The following is a 16315-nucleotide window of genomic DNA, read 5'->3' on the forward strand; positions in this document are numbered from 1 at the left end:
TCTTCATCATCTTTATTATCAACGTAATTGTGTCAGTAGAAGTGTTTGCAAAGGTTTAAGCATGTAATGTAAACTTGTGTTATTTAGAAAAACGAATGTCAAAAAGGAGACTGTCAGAAATGTTATTGTATGCATATATTCAAACCAAACATCACCATTTTCTTTAATCTGAGGTTCATAAATTCTGACTAAAACCAAAACCTGGCTTCGAAGGCCTCTGATCCCATTTGGTACTTGGTTTGTGGGAGTCTGTTGATCTGACTAATTTTTATTTTTGCATTTGTTTTATTTTGAAAAGCTTTTTTGTTAAGCTCTGCTGATGGCAGTAATGGAACAGTTAACTGGACGACTAAGCAAGCCCACAGTTATATTATCAGCAGAATAAAGGCTGTTGAGAAGAATGGTGAGTTTAGGTTGTAAATTTACATCCCATGTTGGTTCAGTCAAATCTGCTTTTAATATTACTCTTGCTTTTCCAGTCATGTCCTTGTTTTTAGAAATAAGGTGCTGTTTTAAGGTAAGTAGTCTGGAAAATTTTGCATTTCTTCAATCTTTTAAACATTCACAGACCTGCGTGTGTTTTGTGAGTCTTACCCAACTTTTCGTGCTCCTGTAGCTTTGCTTGAAGCCGTGGCTGTGTGCACACCTAATGCTGCGCATTGTCTTGTCACAGCTGGCTGCTTGGAGGTAGCTCTGCAGCTCGCTTAATACAATAACTTCTCTGTAACAATTTCTTAAAAAAACCTTCTCAAATATGTACGTAAAAAGACTTATTTTACTGTCATTCATGCAAGTGCACATAGACTATTGTAGCAAGTGTACGCTAGCTGAGAAAAGGCTTTGCACTGGTTGCCCATCCAGGCAGGCAATCTGAATTGGCCCTCAAATCAAGTCATTTCTGGGATTGTGCTTCATGTGCTAAAAGTCAGTGGGGAGAGATCTCATTGTAGCTCCCAGAAAAAATGTACTGATGGATGTTTTCCTGAGGATCATCAACACCCAGGCTTCAACCAATACGGTAAATCTGCTGAAATTTCTGGAGACGGGGGTCGTCTGTATTTAATAACAGGCTCTGGGCTGGAGGCTGATAGAATCCTAGCTGAATTGCTGGCAGTGCTCATGTTCAAGACCTGCAAGAAGAGCAACCAGGACAGATTCTGTACGTTTCAAAAAAAGTGACCTGTTTTACAATCTTTGGTTCCAAATTCATTTGCTTCTTTCCAAGTCTTCAGAACTTCTAACCTTTCTATGTCTCTGCACCTTGGGATCTATGTAAAAAGTCCTCCAAGGTACCTAGAAACAAGAAAGAAGAAAACATTGCTGTCAAGGCAGCTGATAACTCTTTATTCTGCAAGGATCTGTTGTGATCTGATGGAGTGAAGATTATTAATTTCCCATAGTTAGTTTTACAGAAGCCTTTCACAGCACCCAAGATTTTTATCTAATGCAGGGAACTTGCCTGGGCAATTTACACCTGGCAATCTGTTGTGTTAGATGAGCTTCTAGAAGTTGACAAGTGTATTCATTTTCATTCCTAGATCACTGAAGATGATTACACATTCAGCACCAGTTAGGAAAATAACCACAAGTTCTAAAAGCTTCTGAAGAAAGTAGCATTTCACTTGCTTCGATACTTGCTTCAAAAGAGTGGTTGCTGTAGTGGGCTGAAGATTCAACCATTTTCCTTCTGATTTTGAAGGAACTTCCTAGGGGAAAAGGAAGAGGGCTTCTCTGGCAAGAGAGGCAAGAACTTTCAAGTTCTCGATCTCCATACTTGTCATTTCAATGTGTTTGTCATTATAAGACGAAATAAGTTTGTGGGTTTTTTTCCTTCTGAGAGGCATTTTTAGTCTTGCACAAAGATCACTGTGTTATGGCTGCCTGAAGCCCTTATTGGTAGCTTAGTTCAGCAACAGAGAACATCTCATTATTGGGAATAAGCAGGCATTTAGTGGTGTCAAGAAATTTCCTGTAAAAGACAGAAGTATGTTACATTGTGGGTTTTCTTGAGTAGCTATTCTGTTATCCTTCTTCCTTTCTAAAACTTGCTTGTGGAGAAAATATACATGACTTTTTCAGTTTTTCCTGTCTGAAATGGATTTTCATCATAGAGTCAAAGCATCAGAAGTGGAAAATTGGATTTTTCTAGATATTTGATGCTTTTACAGCCAGCCACTGTATTTTTGTCAGCTTTGTTTCTCTATTACTGTTATAAATTTACTTTTTCCAGCTTTTCCGGAAAATATTTTGAAGGAGATTAGTTTCTTTGCTCTGTTTACAGTTAATTTACAGAAGTGATTGTAGAAATATTTTGGGTCATCAATTTACTGATTTTAATTATACAACTCAAATCACTATGTTACTGTACTTAAATGAAGCTGACATAATTAAAATTACAGTAACTAGTTTATTGAACACACTAAATTGTAATAAACTATTTAAATTTAAAGATCCATTTTAATTTTGTCTTTAGGGTAAATTTATTGGGAAGTTATTCTGTTCAGTACTGTGTTAAAAGAGATTTTCCAAAAGTGGGAAAAAGGAACTGCTGTAGAACTTGATCAGTAGTATATCCAGAGCTTGAGATTATAGATTCTGCAGTATCAGGCTCAAAGAGTGGGAAGTGTGTAACTAAATGTAGAGGTCTATGTTAACAGATGTCTGTATCTCCTCTTGGCTGCCTCTGCAGTCAGTGGAGATCTACTCTGTGTAGTTAGAAATCTAGGACATGATTCATCTCAGTTTACAGGCAAAATCAAATTAATCAGCCCCTAGAAGAGTCTGTTTCTTCTCCACTGACTATAAAAGGAGCCTGACTAACTCAGTGGTGGATGTTGTTTCTGTAGGCATCTAAAATTAGGTGAGATAGATTCCACATGGAGTACGTGATGAGAGGGATAGAATGCCTGTAATTAATGCCTAATTAGGAGTGGCTTTTAAAGTAAGAAGTAAGTTTTAAGTAAGTGAGTTTTAAGTTGGTATAAGAAGGTTTGTATAATAATAATGCTGGCAAAATTCTACAAGGATTAGAAAACTGCATGAGCGTGATCCGCATGTTGAATGTATCGTGCATATTGATTCAAGAGTTGAAATTAGACCTTTTATCTTCTAGGAGGCACGGGGCTGTTCCTACGAGTTTGTTACGATGACTCTCGAGTGTTTTGGAGTCACTTCTCCCCGTGACAGCAGCCCGTGCTGGGTGGCCTGTAATCTTTGTTCAGAGGTGTGAGTTCTCAGAGTTTCTTTCCGTTTAGCACGCAGGGCAGGTAGCTGTGTGTCTCTGTATCTGTGACTTGCCTTTGCCTACTGTTTGTGTAATCCTCATCTCACTGACAAGAATTGTCAGCAATGATTGATTCTTTCAGGGCATTGACTTAAAATTGAGTAGTAATAGGGAATCGTACAATGACCTACAGTGTGTCGTGCTGCGGCACCATGAAGAATACCTATTAGATCAGTATTCTCCATTTATACTTGAATTTTTAAACTTGTCAATGAAGTGGTTTCTTCCCCATTTAATATATCGTAATGATTTTTTATATTCTTCTGATTCATTAAAATGTGTATATAGTACTGTGTCAAATTTGTTATACCTAAATAAGATTGGCCTTTTTCAACTAAATTTGTAATTACATAAAAAATAGCATATTGCTTTTACATAAAAAATAGCATATTGCTTTTACATATGCTGGTGGTTCTAACTTGGTTCCTTTAGGTTTTTAATTCTGAGCCCTATAAAATACGTCTTCATTTTTTTTTTGTTAGGAATCAGTAACACTTTACTGGCTTATAACTGCCAGTGTCCTTCTGTTTTATCCTTCAATGTAAGCACAATATCTTCAATAATGGACTCTCTAGGTAGGTTTTTAGATATATGTTGTCTGAACTTGCTGGTCTAAGCAAGTCTAGCTATAAGAACTCTGGTAACCTCAGCTGAGTGAATTGCTTTGAACTTTTCTGCCCAAGAGCTGAAAAATCTGCCATTTCCATTCAGTGAGGGGTCAGTACCACTGATGGGTAAGGTTCTTCTGTATTTCTCATGTTCCTTATTATGTAAAATATCAAGAAAACACAATTGTATCATTCAATCAATACCTTTTTATTAATGTAATGTTACAAATAAACAAACTATAAAATTACAATAGTGTCCCTCATTTGTTTGGGGTTTTCTGCGGCAATAAAAATAAAGAGCTTGTGCAGCTTCTGAAATGCTAACATAGCTGGTTTTGTTTTACTGCAGTGTTGGAAGGGATCCCTGGGCAAAGAGAGGGTTTGCTCTTGTGTTCTCTTCTTAAATCTGTGCAACCTTTTAAAAAATGTATTAACAGGTATCTAATATTTGTTGCTTTCCTTCTCCCAGATTGCCCACATAGCTGTTGAAATGCATGCTGTATTATCCAGAGCATGTCTCATTTTTGCTTTTTTCTGTCTCTTATCTTTCCTTCTGCTTTTCAGTGTACACGATTCTGTCTAAGGTGCACTCTGATCGGAATGTATACCCTTCTGCTGGAGTTCTTTTTGTTCATGTTTTGGAGAGAGAGTACTTTAAGGGGGAATTTCCTCCTTACCCAAAGCCTGGTATGGGATGCTAACATCTTCCATATTATATAAAAATGCAGGGGGGAAAACAAAGGTTAAAAAAAAAAAAATATCAGGTCTATTTAGTATACCTTACAGTTCAGCATAGAACACACAAGGGGTAGTTTTTAGTTTCTGCGGAAATATCTTCAAATGAAATAAAATACACGGTCCTACATGTTTAAAACATTCTGGTTTGTGATCGTCGTTTATGAAAAGATGGATATAATGGTGTATTGTGAAAAATGGACTTGATTTGGGAAGGTATGATAGTGCATCTGAGATTAGGAAGTATACCTTTTCTTCACTTTTGCATTAAATACGAAGTCACGTAAGTTTAATAATTATGTCTGTTAAAAGTGCTATTTATCTGAATAATTACATCTGCTAAAAGTGCTAGTATGCATCAGGCTATATGAAGGAGCACTTGAGGGGGTAAACTTGAGACAAAACAGAACATAAAATCAAATATGAGATTACATAGTGATGTTTTCATTCATTTAAAACAAATGCTCCTTTGAATTCAGTCTTCTTCCTGTATTTAGTAACAGTTTAATGTTAGTAAGTAATCTAGATGTATCAGTGTCTGTATTTTAGTCCACCAATTTAGTTTTTAGAAAAAAGAGCTGTGATCTCCTGAGTACAATGTTTTGACGTACACCTAAGACAAACCTAAAGAGTTTATCGCTGGCAGTTAGAATATGTGGGAGCAATCAGTGGAGGAGGGAAGAGAAGGAGAGAGCAATCTGCCCCACCTAGTTATCAACAATGAAAAGGAATAATAAATGTCTAAATATATCCTATTCATATAAATACATATAAATACAGCTATTTTATTTTCCTATAAAAAATAGGAATAACCTACATAAAGATATGGTATACACATAAGCAAAGCCTGTTTCACTAATAAGCTTTTGAATTGATTGGAGAGTACTATTTTCAAAACTCACTTTAAAGAAAGAATAAGCTTCTGTTTGCATTGGTTAAATTTTGTCATGAATGAACCCAAAGTTTTTTAAATCTCTGCTCCTTGAAAAATAGATGCTTTTTCTGATATGTACACCTGAGTCTTCACTTCATTAAACAATGACTGGCAGAGTGAAGTTTGCCTCTGACCCAATTTTCTCCCGATTTTGGCACATAGGTGGAATAAACTTAGGGATTTTACTGAAGACGGATTGCCTTCGGAATCCTTACAGCCCCAGCCTGCCTTGGCATCCGTGTGATTTCGAAGGCAGCATGAATCTGATTTCAGCTACTGCTGAAATTGTACCCGTAGACGATCGTGAAAACATCAGAAATTTACTGTGTGATTGTTACCATGGTCTTTTTATTGTTGTCTGCTGTGTTGGATCATTAGCATGGCCTACCTTGATGAAGGGCAAACCAGAATGTATCACAGGTGGCTTTCGGCTTTTTCCCCAAATCATTTGTGATGATGGGAATTTTATTATGATTGCAATAGATTAGATTACTGGGGTGTCCCAAGTGCATGACAAGGAAAGTTGAATTACACTCTAGTGATGGTTTGGTGTGGTTCTAGTCTTTTTTTACTCACAGCTAGATGTGTAGATGCATGCCTGGAAACTAGTTATCCTTTGGCAACAGGTGTCAGTTTTGTTCTTCTCTGGAGGAGATGACAGCTGTTCTTTCTCCAGAGGGCTCAGTTTCTGCTTTCAGACATTAGTGATTACACAGCCACTTTTTTACAGTAAGGATGCCCAGGTACATTTGGTCTCCAGAGCCATTATTAAAAACAGAAATAAGATAAGGAGTTTAGGTGTTTCAATTCTAGGCCTTAGAAATTGGACTAGATGAGTGCAAGCACACAGAGTTAGCCAGGACTCTTATGAAGTACCCGCACATTAATCTTAGCAGTTGGTTACACTTTTCAGATAGGAATTTCTTAATATTTACAAGTTCTGAGTAGGACTTCACATATTTCTGCTAAGGTGAAGTCTAGCAATTTAATTTTTTTTTTTTTTTTTGGCAAATGTTTAGAAGACGACTGGAAGACAGAATAAGATTTTCTAATGGAAACATCAAAATTGAAGTGCGTGGTATTCTCTTTTCAATGCTCTAAAATATTTTTTCTTATCTAGGTGAAATAAGTAATGATCCTATAACATTTAATACCAACCTAATGGGTTACCCTGACAGACCTGGATGGCTACGCTATATCCAGAGGACACCATACAGTGATGGGGTGCTGTATGGCTCACCAACGGTAGAAAATGTGGGCAAACCAACGATCATTGAGGTATTTTCTTTTAAAGGTTCAAAAAAATTTCTTTTGTTTTAGAGTATAAGATTCTGAATTTTCAACAAGCATTATTACTTTTTTTTTGAAAAGTTAATTACAGTTTAAAAAAAGTATTATAAGACAGGGACAAGGACTTGTGATGCTAACATTTTCTCTTAGCTACCATTATATCCTCTTTTGAGAGAAAGCCAAGTTATAAGACATTTCGTGTTTTACTTTTAAGATAAAACTAGTAAAAAGCAATAACCATTTAAGCTTAATATTCCTCAATGAAATACCTTTATATTCTTCCCCTTCATCTTTCTAAGAGGCATTTCATTTCAGTTAATTGTGAACATATTAAAGTTGTGCTCAAAATATGATGGGCAGAGGTATTTGTGAGCAACTGTACTTGAAGGATGTTTGAATTCTGAACTTTGTATCATTATTCCCTAAATATGGGCTAGACTTTTCCTGACTGGAAAATACAGTGTTCAGTCACTAAACAGGTTTGGGGTTTGGTTTTTTTTTTTAAATGAAATTATTTTTCATCAAATATCTGGTTCATTATTCATGTTTATTGATAGATTTAATTTTAATTAGCGTATATTAGCAGTTAGATGTTTTTAGTTCTACTCTTAGAAGTGTAAAAACAACAATACCCACTACTTTGTTTTTGAACAGTTATGCAAATGTTTAAAAGCACCAGTTATATTATTCACTGAGCAGCCATTGGAAGGGAAAAAGGACTGTATTTTCTGCCACGCACATCGTAGCAGACTGAATTGGGCTGTGTGGTTCGCTGTGTTAAGGAAAATCTGCTCATTAACTTGCTCCAGCCATTTTGCTGTTTCAGCAGTATATTGGTCTTAAACCCTTGATGACTTTCTTTTTTTCTGAATTGCATTTCATATATTTGTTCTTCCTCAAGAATGACATCTATAAATCCTAGGTTACGATGTAGATAATTTCACCCATGCTTAATTCTGTACATGATTCAGTTTTGATCTCAGCAGGACTAATCACATCTTCTAATCATGTGCAGAAGTACTTGCAGACTTCATTTAGCTTTCTGTGGAGGAAACCATTATTTAAAATATTTAGATTATAGAATCTATATCAATCAAGATGTCCATTACAAGTGTGACCCCAAGCCTACATTCGAACTACTTGCTTAGCATGCAGATCAATTCATTGCAGTGCCCTCTCACATGTGGCTTTTAAATTAATTCTGTAGTACTTGAGGAGGACAGATTGCATTCCGTCTACTTCCTAGTGCCATCTGAGAGGAGTGGTTGCATATTCCTGGCCTGAATATATCTGTCATTGTGTTGTAATTCCTGAGGTGATGTCATGGTTAGGTCAATAAATTGGAGGAGACCTCATCATCAGAAGAGTCTAACATTATGCACAGCACTGCAATAGAGTAGGTGAGATTCCTGGGCTCAGCTTTGTGCACTGTGCACAGTCCGGTTGTGGTGAATCAATGTTTTAGTTCAGAGGCAATTTTTGCCACTGTCACCATCACTTGGTACAGGTCCGTGGTCCACACAGGCAACTCTCACTGCTGGAGTGCAGACCCAAAGTGGGTACTGTCACCTTGCTGTATAGAGCTGGTACAGCCAGGGACTTAGGTTTAATACTTAGGTTTTCTAAGTATTAATGTTTAAACTACTGTTGAAACAACCCTTTGAAAAATTAACAGAATCAAGGAGTTGAAAAATCTCAGGAATTTATTTTCTATTCATTTGATAATGAAATTGTTGCATTACATAAGGTGCAATTTTGTCAGGTAAGCTTTTCCTTCTAGACTTAACCTGCAGAAGATATTCCAGAGCATTTTTCCTTTGGATTTCAATCCCTTAAAGGAAGTGCAACATCTGTTACTTTCATTTAGTAATCTGTGTGCTTTGTAGCTGTTTGTGGAGAGGCAACATAGTTTTCCAACTATTGCCACTCCTCTGCCTCTCATTTGTCCTTTAAATGAGTTAACTAAAGTCTAAAATTAGGAAGAACATTAGTCTATTTCAGTTTGCTTTGTGAAAGATCTACCACCTTTCAGGAACAATACATGTAGAGAGAATTGTACTGATTTCCAGCCTCATTCTGTATTTCTTATCAGTGAGCACTGATTTAGTACAACTTTGGAGTACAGTCACACTGAGGAATAACCACTTGTGAGAAATTTAGGCATCACATTTATTTAAACTATAAGATTGGTATCCTCGTGTAATTTGATCATGAAGGCATAGGTTTCCAAAAATGAGTCATTAATGCTGCATCTACCTACTAGCTTTCAGTTCCTCTACAGATTCTGGGTTGCTTTGAAAAACTACTTGTGTTAAAGCAATGTTTGTGAATCCTTTCATGGAATATGTCTTCAGTGGGGCTAGAGCGAAAATTAAATCTCAATCCCAATGATTAGAATTGCTGGGATTCCAACAATCTTTCCTTTAAATGTCTCCCATCTAGTTTAGCTCCCTGGGAGCTATCACTGAATGTAGATCTTACGGTATTGGTGGAGAGGGGTGGAGAATGGAAGGGTGAATGGAGATACCAGTCTTTGCTTATGGTTGTTCTTAAAGATGGCAGAAAAGGAAGAATGCACAGGTATGGCAAATTGCTTTTGTCTGATCCAAAATAAGTTATATTCATAATACATCCCTTTGATAACTGTATTTGGCTATACACTGGTCAAGAAAATTCCAGTACCTTGACTGTATACAGTAAATTGATCTTACCCTTCAAATTTTATATTAATGAATGAATGTTCATACATTTCAAAATAAGGAGGCAAAGCATTTAAAAGTTGATAAGCATTTATAAATGTCAATTTAATTTTCATTGATGTTTCATTACCTGTTTTTCATATTTGAGTTGTTGTTTTGCAATCATATCTATCTTTATTTTGTTTATTCCAGATCACTGCATATAACAGACGTACCTTTGAGACAGCAAGGCATAATTTGATCATTAATATAATGTCAGCAGAAGGTATGTACAGAAAATAGCTTGTTGTGTTTTGAATTAAGTAAGCGAAAACATCTTATGAGCGCTTATTCTTTGAAGATTAAAAAATTAAAGTAAAATAGTTGTCTGGTGTTCAAGCCAGATGTGGGGGCACAAGGGGCAAGTAAGAGAGTTTTCCCTCTTAATTTAGATAAAAAGAAATTGAATCATTTCTGCCAGGTAAGAAAGATTCTTCATTTGTAAAAAAAAATTGGGTTTTTTAATAATTAATTTCCATTTTTTTCCTTGTCTTTTCAAGTGAACCTTTCCTGAAGTATTTAACTGTCTGCATGTTATTTAGTTTGCTTAGTTCTGCATGTTCTCTATGCAGAGAACAGTTGTATAGGCAGATTCAGAAAACAACAGGTTATGGCATATATAGACATTTGAATTTTAAAAAAATTGAATAGTTTGTATCTTTAAGATCAGTTCTTTTCATCATATTTATATACGTATCTATATATGTAGTCTGGAGTACTGCAGGTTGGAATCCATTGTCACTGCAGATCAGTTTAGACCCCCAAATTAGCATGAATATGATTTTATCTTTTGAATGAAGATTTACCAGCTGAGACTTTTCTTCTAGCCTGCTCTTTCATATCCCAGTTCCTTTATAAATAGTCAGTGGTTTTCACCTTAAGTAACAGCTGACAGTACTATTAAAACAAACATAATCACAGCAGGTTCCAAGTGAGCTAGTTTAAACACAAGATTTTTGGAAAGGTGTATTACTTATTACTCGTCATTGCTTCAAACACTTGGCAATGGAACCTTTGTGTAAGGCAGAACCCTTCCTTTCCTCACAACCAGACTTTCCTTTGCCGTATCAAGCGGAGTTCTTCATCAGGAACATGAATGTGGAGGAGATGTTGGCAAGTGAAGTTCTTGGAGACTTCCTCGGAGCAGTGAAGAACGTGTGGCAGCCGGAGCGCTTGAATGCCATAAACATCACTTCAGCCCTTGACCGGGGAGGGAGAGTCCCACTTCCCATTAATGACATGAAAGAGGGGTAAGCACACCTGTCAGTCCAATGCTTCTGCTTGGCTCTTTTTTCCCTTACTGAAAAGCTTCATATTTTTCAGATTTTCTAGAAACTTTGCAATTGCTGCTTTATATTTTGGAGATCCAGATGGGTATTAGATATGAAAAGTTTACTGATGTTCTGACCCCACTTTATAGCGTGAGTTTATCAGTTTAGCAGGCAACACTTCTGACAGGTTGATTTTACAATCCAAGGAATATTAAAATGGTAATGAAAGAATATTGGAATGATTTGGGGGTCAAGTTCAATGAATTATAAACCAGTTACTACTAAATATACGTATTATGTAGCTATTATATATATCCAGTCTTACTTCTGAGCAGTCGTTTGGCATGCTTTTCCAGTATTTAATAATTCCAATTTCACAAAACTCCAAATTTTGCAACAAGGTGTGATGGAGCATAGGTTACAAAGGCACTTAGATGTCTAAGAGCAGTTAGCATTTAAGTGTCATTCATAGCTGTACTTTTACTTAGTGATACTTAATTATGTGCTTCAAGAGCACTGTGGACTTCCATCTGAAAGTGAGAAGCTGAGGTATCTGAGGAATTTAGATATTTTTGTTAAATTTTGTTAAATTAAAATTGGGAATTTTACTGAGTGTAAACTGCAGGAATTAGTTATTTCCAGTAATGATTCGTGGCCATAAATCCTGTTCTGAATTACGATATGTCACTTAGAAACTAATAAGGATTCAGTCTTTCCAGAAGATGGTTGTGGCCATGCTTTTCCCTGGCAAAAATAAATGTGCTTAGTTATTTTAGTTTTTTTAAAATATTTTAGGGTCAAATATTATCTAAGAAGGAGCTGAGAGGTCTCAATCTGAGATGTGTGTAGAAAATATTGTTGTTTCAGAGTGCTTTTGTGCACCTGGAGTTTTTGAACACATATAAAGAAGGAAAGTGGCTTCTGTACCAGCCAGAGTAATAGCAGAGCCGCTTAATACAAGTGGCTACATTTCAAACATTTAGTTAGATACCACCAAATATACCTAATGGCAACGAGGACCTCATTTCTGTTTTAGGACCCATTGATATATTTTTACCTGGTGTAGCAGACTGTATTTTCCAGCAGCATTCTACACATTTAAATATGAAAATTAATACTATGATTACCACATTTGCTCTTATTTTATGTACTGTACTGCTAAGTAAAGTTTACATTCAGCTTTCAGTATTCTGCAAATTTTGTTGGCAGTGTACAGCTACAGTATGGAATCTCATACGAGAAGCTGGAGACTTTGGCAGGTTCATATTAGAATTAGGTTTAGAAATAACTAGTCCTTGTGAATCTTATTGGAAAACATGGGAAGAGACTCTTTAAAAATACTATGCTGAGCAAGATAGAAGATTTTCTTAAGATATAATTAAACAATTTAATGCAATTTTCAAAAGTAGTACTGATTTACTTATGTGAGGAACCTACACTTGGAGCTCTAGGACTTCATACAAACGAACAACTCTGATGGTAAGCAAACATTTACATTTTGCAGCAAAACGGAATGCCTTGTAATAAGTAGCTAGAAAAATCCTTTTGATTTTAGTCTGTTATTCAGAGGCACAGATGAAATATACTATCAAGAAAAAAAAGAATAAAAGTAATTTTAGGCTTTAAAGCACAGCTGACTGTTACAGTGTACAGTAATAATGTTTGGAAGAGTATGTCATTGCCCTCTGGGGATTTGTGGGGGATATCCTGATGGTCTGTCGCTCATCTTTCTGCAGTGTGTATGTTATGGTTGGGGCAGATGTTCCATTCTCTTCATGCTTACGAGAAGTGGAAAACCCACAAAATCAGTTGAGATGCAGTCAAGAAATGGAGCCTTTAATAACCTGTGATAAAAAATTTCGTACTCAATTCCATATTGACTGGTGTAAAATCTCTCTGGTGAGTTATTTTATTTTTGCATTAAAATGATGCTTGTAGAAATACAGTATTTTATGGCAGGGAGGATTTAGGTAAGAGTTTTGACAGCCTTGCCATATGGCTTTGCTGAATTCCACTGTTACCATGACTGACTGACATTGTTTCCTGTCTACCAGACACTCTTAAACTTGTAGAAGGATTTTATTATGTGGGCTGAACTCTATCTGAGTTGAGCACCAGTGAAACACCATACTAATTTTCAGTAGCAGAGATTTATATAAATGATCGGAGAACTCTAAAGCTTACAGAACTGAAAGTAAGGGGAGAATTATTTAGTTAGGTGCAGTTCATTAGTGCGGCCTGCTAATACTGCGAGTTGCTTTCCCAAAATGTGTACGTGTGTGTAGAAAACAGGGTGAATTTCAAAAGCAGCAGCAGAGGAATAGTGCACTAATACAAGAATAGCCAACAGTATCCATGCAGAATGAAGAGCAGCTGGTTAGGACATAGTGGCTCATAAACTACATCACCTTCTTGTTAATGTTTTTCTCTGACAGCTTGTTCTCACACCATGTGAGGGGTTCTGTCAGTCACCTCAGTAAGTGCATAAATACTTGTTATGCATTGCTTGGGGTTTGAGATGCAGCCAAGCACCCAGGTGGAACTTGGTGTACCTAACATAAAAGATCCTGCAGAATTCGTGAGTCGAGAATACATAAATTAATTTTTGTCAAAATGTCTGGTACTGCTATATGAACACATCTGAAGCTCAAGAAATCATTATTTCTAGCATTCCATGAAAACCTGTTCATTCATTGCATAAGTTGTGAAAACACCGTTTCATAACTTAGTGTGAATTATAAAAAAATGAGCATCAGTTGCAAGAGTCAGGCAAAAGGTCAAGAATGTTGGCAAATGTAATTTACTTTCATTAGTGATCTGGAGGGAGTTTTAAAACTAACACTGATGAAATTTAAAATCTATATCAAACTGAAGATACAAGAAAATTAAGGCAGAAAATGGAAAGGTCATGTGGGAAAGGCCATCAATTAAATGCAATATGGAAGTCTGTAGCAAAAAAGAGGTTGTATTTCTGGACACATTAGATACAGACATAAAAAAAATTACTTGTGACCAGGAATGCAGCCTTAGGAGGTAGGAAAAAAAACCCCTTGGAACTCTGGCTCTCATCAGCTAAATGCACATCTTCTGTTGGGGTGCTTCCTGCATTGAGTTGGGGGCGAGGCCACCAGAGCTGCTCAGTCCTCAGCAGCTCAGCTCATGCTTCTTCATTTAGTTTTTTGAGCACTGGAAATGAAGCTCAGTAGGAAGGAGGAGGAAGGAAATTTTAGGTACTCCACTCTTCATCTCTACCACCTTCATACAAGAGAGGGCAGTATTGCTATATAGGAAGACTACTAAGAAATGGATGAATTCATCAAAAAGAAATCAGTATCAAATAGTTAGTTTGCAATGAAAGTGTTTACTGAATTTTTACTCAAATATTATTGGTGTGAGAGATCCCTAAAATTAATCTGTAAAAACCATAGTGTCTCTGGCAGGCACAAAATCAAGTAATAATGTAATATTACTTCCCACATGGATCAGAAGCTTTCAACAATATTTAAGGTTTTATTTAGAAAAAGTGATTCGATGAAATTGTATCGAATTTGTCAAATGTGTAACATGGATTCCTTTAAATGTTATTGTTGGTTAAATACTGCCTGGTTTTACATTCTGTTACTTTGTTATATAATTTTTTTTTCTTCTTTTTTTTTTTCTTTTCTGGGTATCAGGTGGACAATACAAAACAAGTTTCCACCTTTCAGGAAGTGGTTCGTGGAGAGGGGATATTACCTGACGGTGGGGAGTACAAGCCACCCTCTGACACGCTGAAAAGCAGAGACTATTACTCGGATTTCCTGATCACACTGGCGGTGCCCTCGGCAGTAGCACTGGTGCTTTTTCTAATCCTTGCCTACATCATGTGCTGCCGACGGGAAGGAGTGTGAGTACCTTAGCACGCTAATCAGCGGTTGCAGAGTTTTCTAAGGTTGTAATGCATAGAAGACTATTTGTTAGAATAATTCCATTCAGTTCATTAAAAACACTTAAAACGAGCCAAAAGATACCTGCTTGAAATATTGCAGTATTTCTCATCTAAGCACATACAGTAATTTCCAAGAGAGTGGACCTAGGGCCTCTAATTATTCTAGTTGAGAGGGTTAAAAATCTCAGCATACGCACAAAACTCCACAAAATCTGCACGTGTGCACAACTCTCTAAAATGCCCCAAACAAATAAAATACTAATAAAGGACCACTGATTCAGGGAAGTATTAAGTAATTTCTAAAATGCTAACTTTTCTAAAATAGATCTGGTTGAGGTGAACTGAATTTAGATATAAAAGAAAAAGACCCATAAAAGGAAAGCAGCAAGTAACGTAATTTCTGCCATTTCTTACACAAACTACAATTTCATTTTGTCACAGAATTTATTTTAGCCAGAAGCTTATTCTTCAGCTTGCGTTTTCATTTCTCTGTGTGTGTGTCTGTGCGTGTGTCTGGCATCAGTGTCACATCTCTGTATGTGCGTTCATCGAGGCCTCATCACACACCCAGCTGCAAATGCTGCCAAGTTGCCTTTAGCAGTAACGTTGTCAGCATTTCTACATCTTGTACTACTTCCATCTTCAGGTAGATTTAATGTTCCAACTATCAATGCTATTATTTAATTCATAAATTTTGTTTTGTTTTTAGGGAAAAGAGAAACATGCAAACACCAGAGTAAGTGTCTTCTTTCCTGTTATTTTTCTTTTACCATTTAATTTTCATTCTCAGTAGCTTGTCATGCTTCATACATGTGTGTCATAATCTTCTTTCACTCTTTCTAATCCATGGTTTAATTCGTAAATGTGAAAGCTGCTTTTAAATCAGAGTCTTGGCAAAGATAGAGGACCAGAGTAAAAAGGGTTTGAAATTAACGACTGTCAATTCAAAATAAAAGAGTGCTGTTAGAATAAATACGTTAATATGTAATTTAAACTCCTGGTTATTGGACTTCCCAGCCTATATCTTCAAGGCAGTGGACAGGAGAACAAATATCCTGGAAGGTATCCAGGGCCTATACTATGGAGCGCCTTGAAATTAATCTATGAGTTTCTAGAAACGTACCACAAGAATCGGGAGTTAACCAAAACTTTTAACTGCAGCAAATAAACGGAACATTAGCCATAAATTGCAAAGTCTTGGCTTCTATGAAAAATACTTCTTCAGACAGCAAAATCTAATGGAATAATTACTTCCTTAAAAACTAAATAAATCCACCATTTATTAAATTAACTCTATAAAAGTTTACTGTAATTGCTGCACGGTAGAGTCTGTAGCATGCGTCGAAGTCCTCCTTTTAAGAAAGATGATAGTTGTGGAAGCCCGTGCGTTTTGCCCGAGCGCTTAAGAATTCAGCCTTTGCTGTTTTGTTTCCGCGGGATGCAGCATCCAGCTGGTGCACCACAGCGCCATACAGAAGTCGAGCAGAGAGCTGCGGGACATGTCCAAGAACCGGGAGGTGGCCTGGCC

General features: G+C 36.5%; 1 protein-coding gene across 1 annotated transcript; it reads left to right on the forward strand.

Moving 5' to 3' along the window:
* Positions 1-298: 298 nt before the first annotated feature.
* On the forward strand, positions 299-16307 carry SGCE (sarcoglycan, epsilon; the record flags this gene model as incomplete). Its single annotated transcript, XM_008948200.1, has 9 exons — positions 299-403; positions 4456-4578; positions 6681-6838; positions 9742-9814; positions 10640-10838; positions 12596-12758; positions 14534-14745; positions 15497-15523; positions 16232-16307. Coding segments are annotated over 9 exons (1136 nt in total), but the record flags the coding sequence as incomplete, so codon positions are not given.
* Positions 16308-16315: the final 8 nt, after the last annotated feature.

Source organism: Merops nubicus, unplaced genomic scaffold (genome assembly GCF_000691845.1).
Source record: "Merops nubicus isolate BGI_N331 unplaced genomic scaffold, ASM69184v1 scaffold18479, whole genome shotgun sequence".
Taxonomy (NCBI): domain Eukaryota; kingdom Metazoa; phylum Chordata; class Aves; order Coraciiformes; family Meropidae; genus Merops; species Merops nubicus.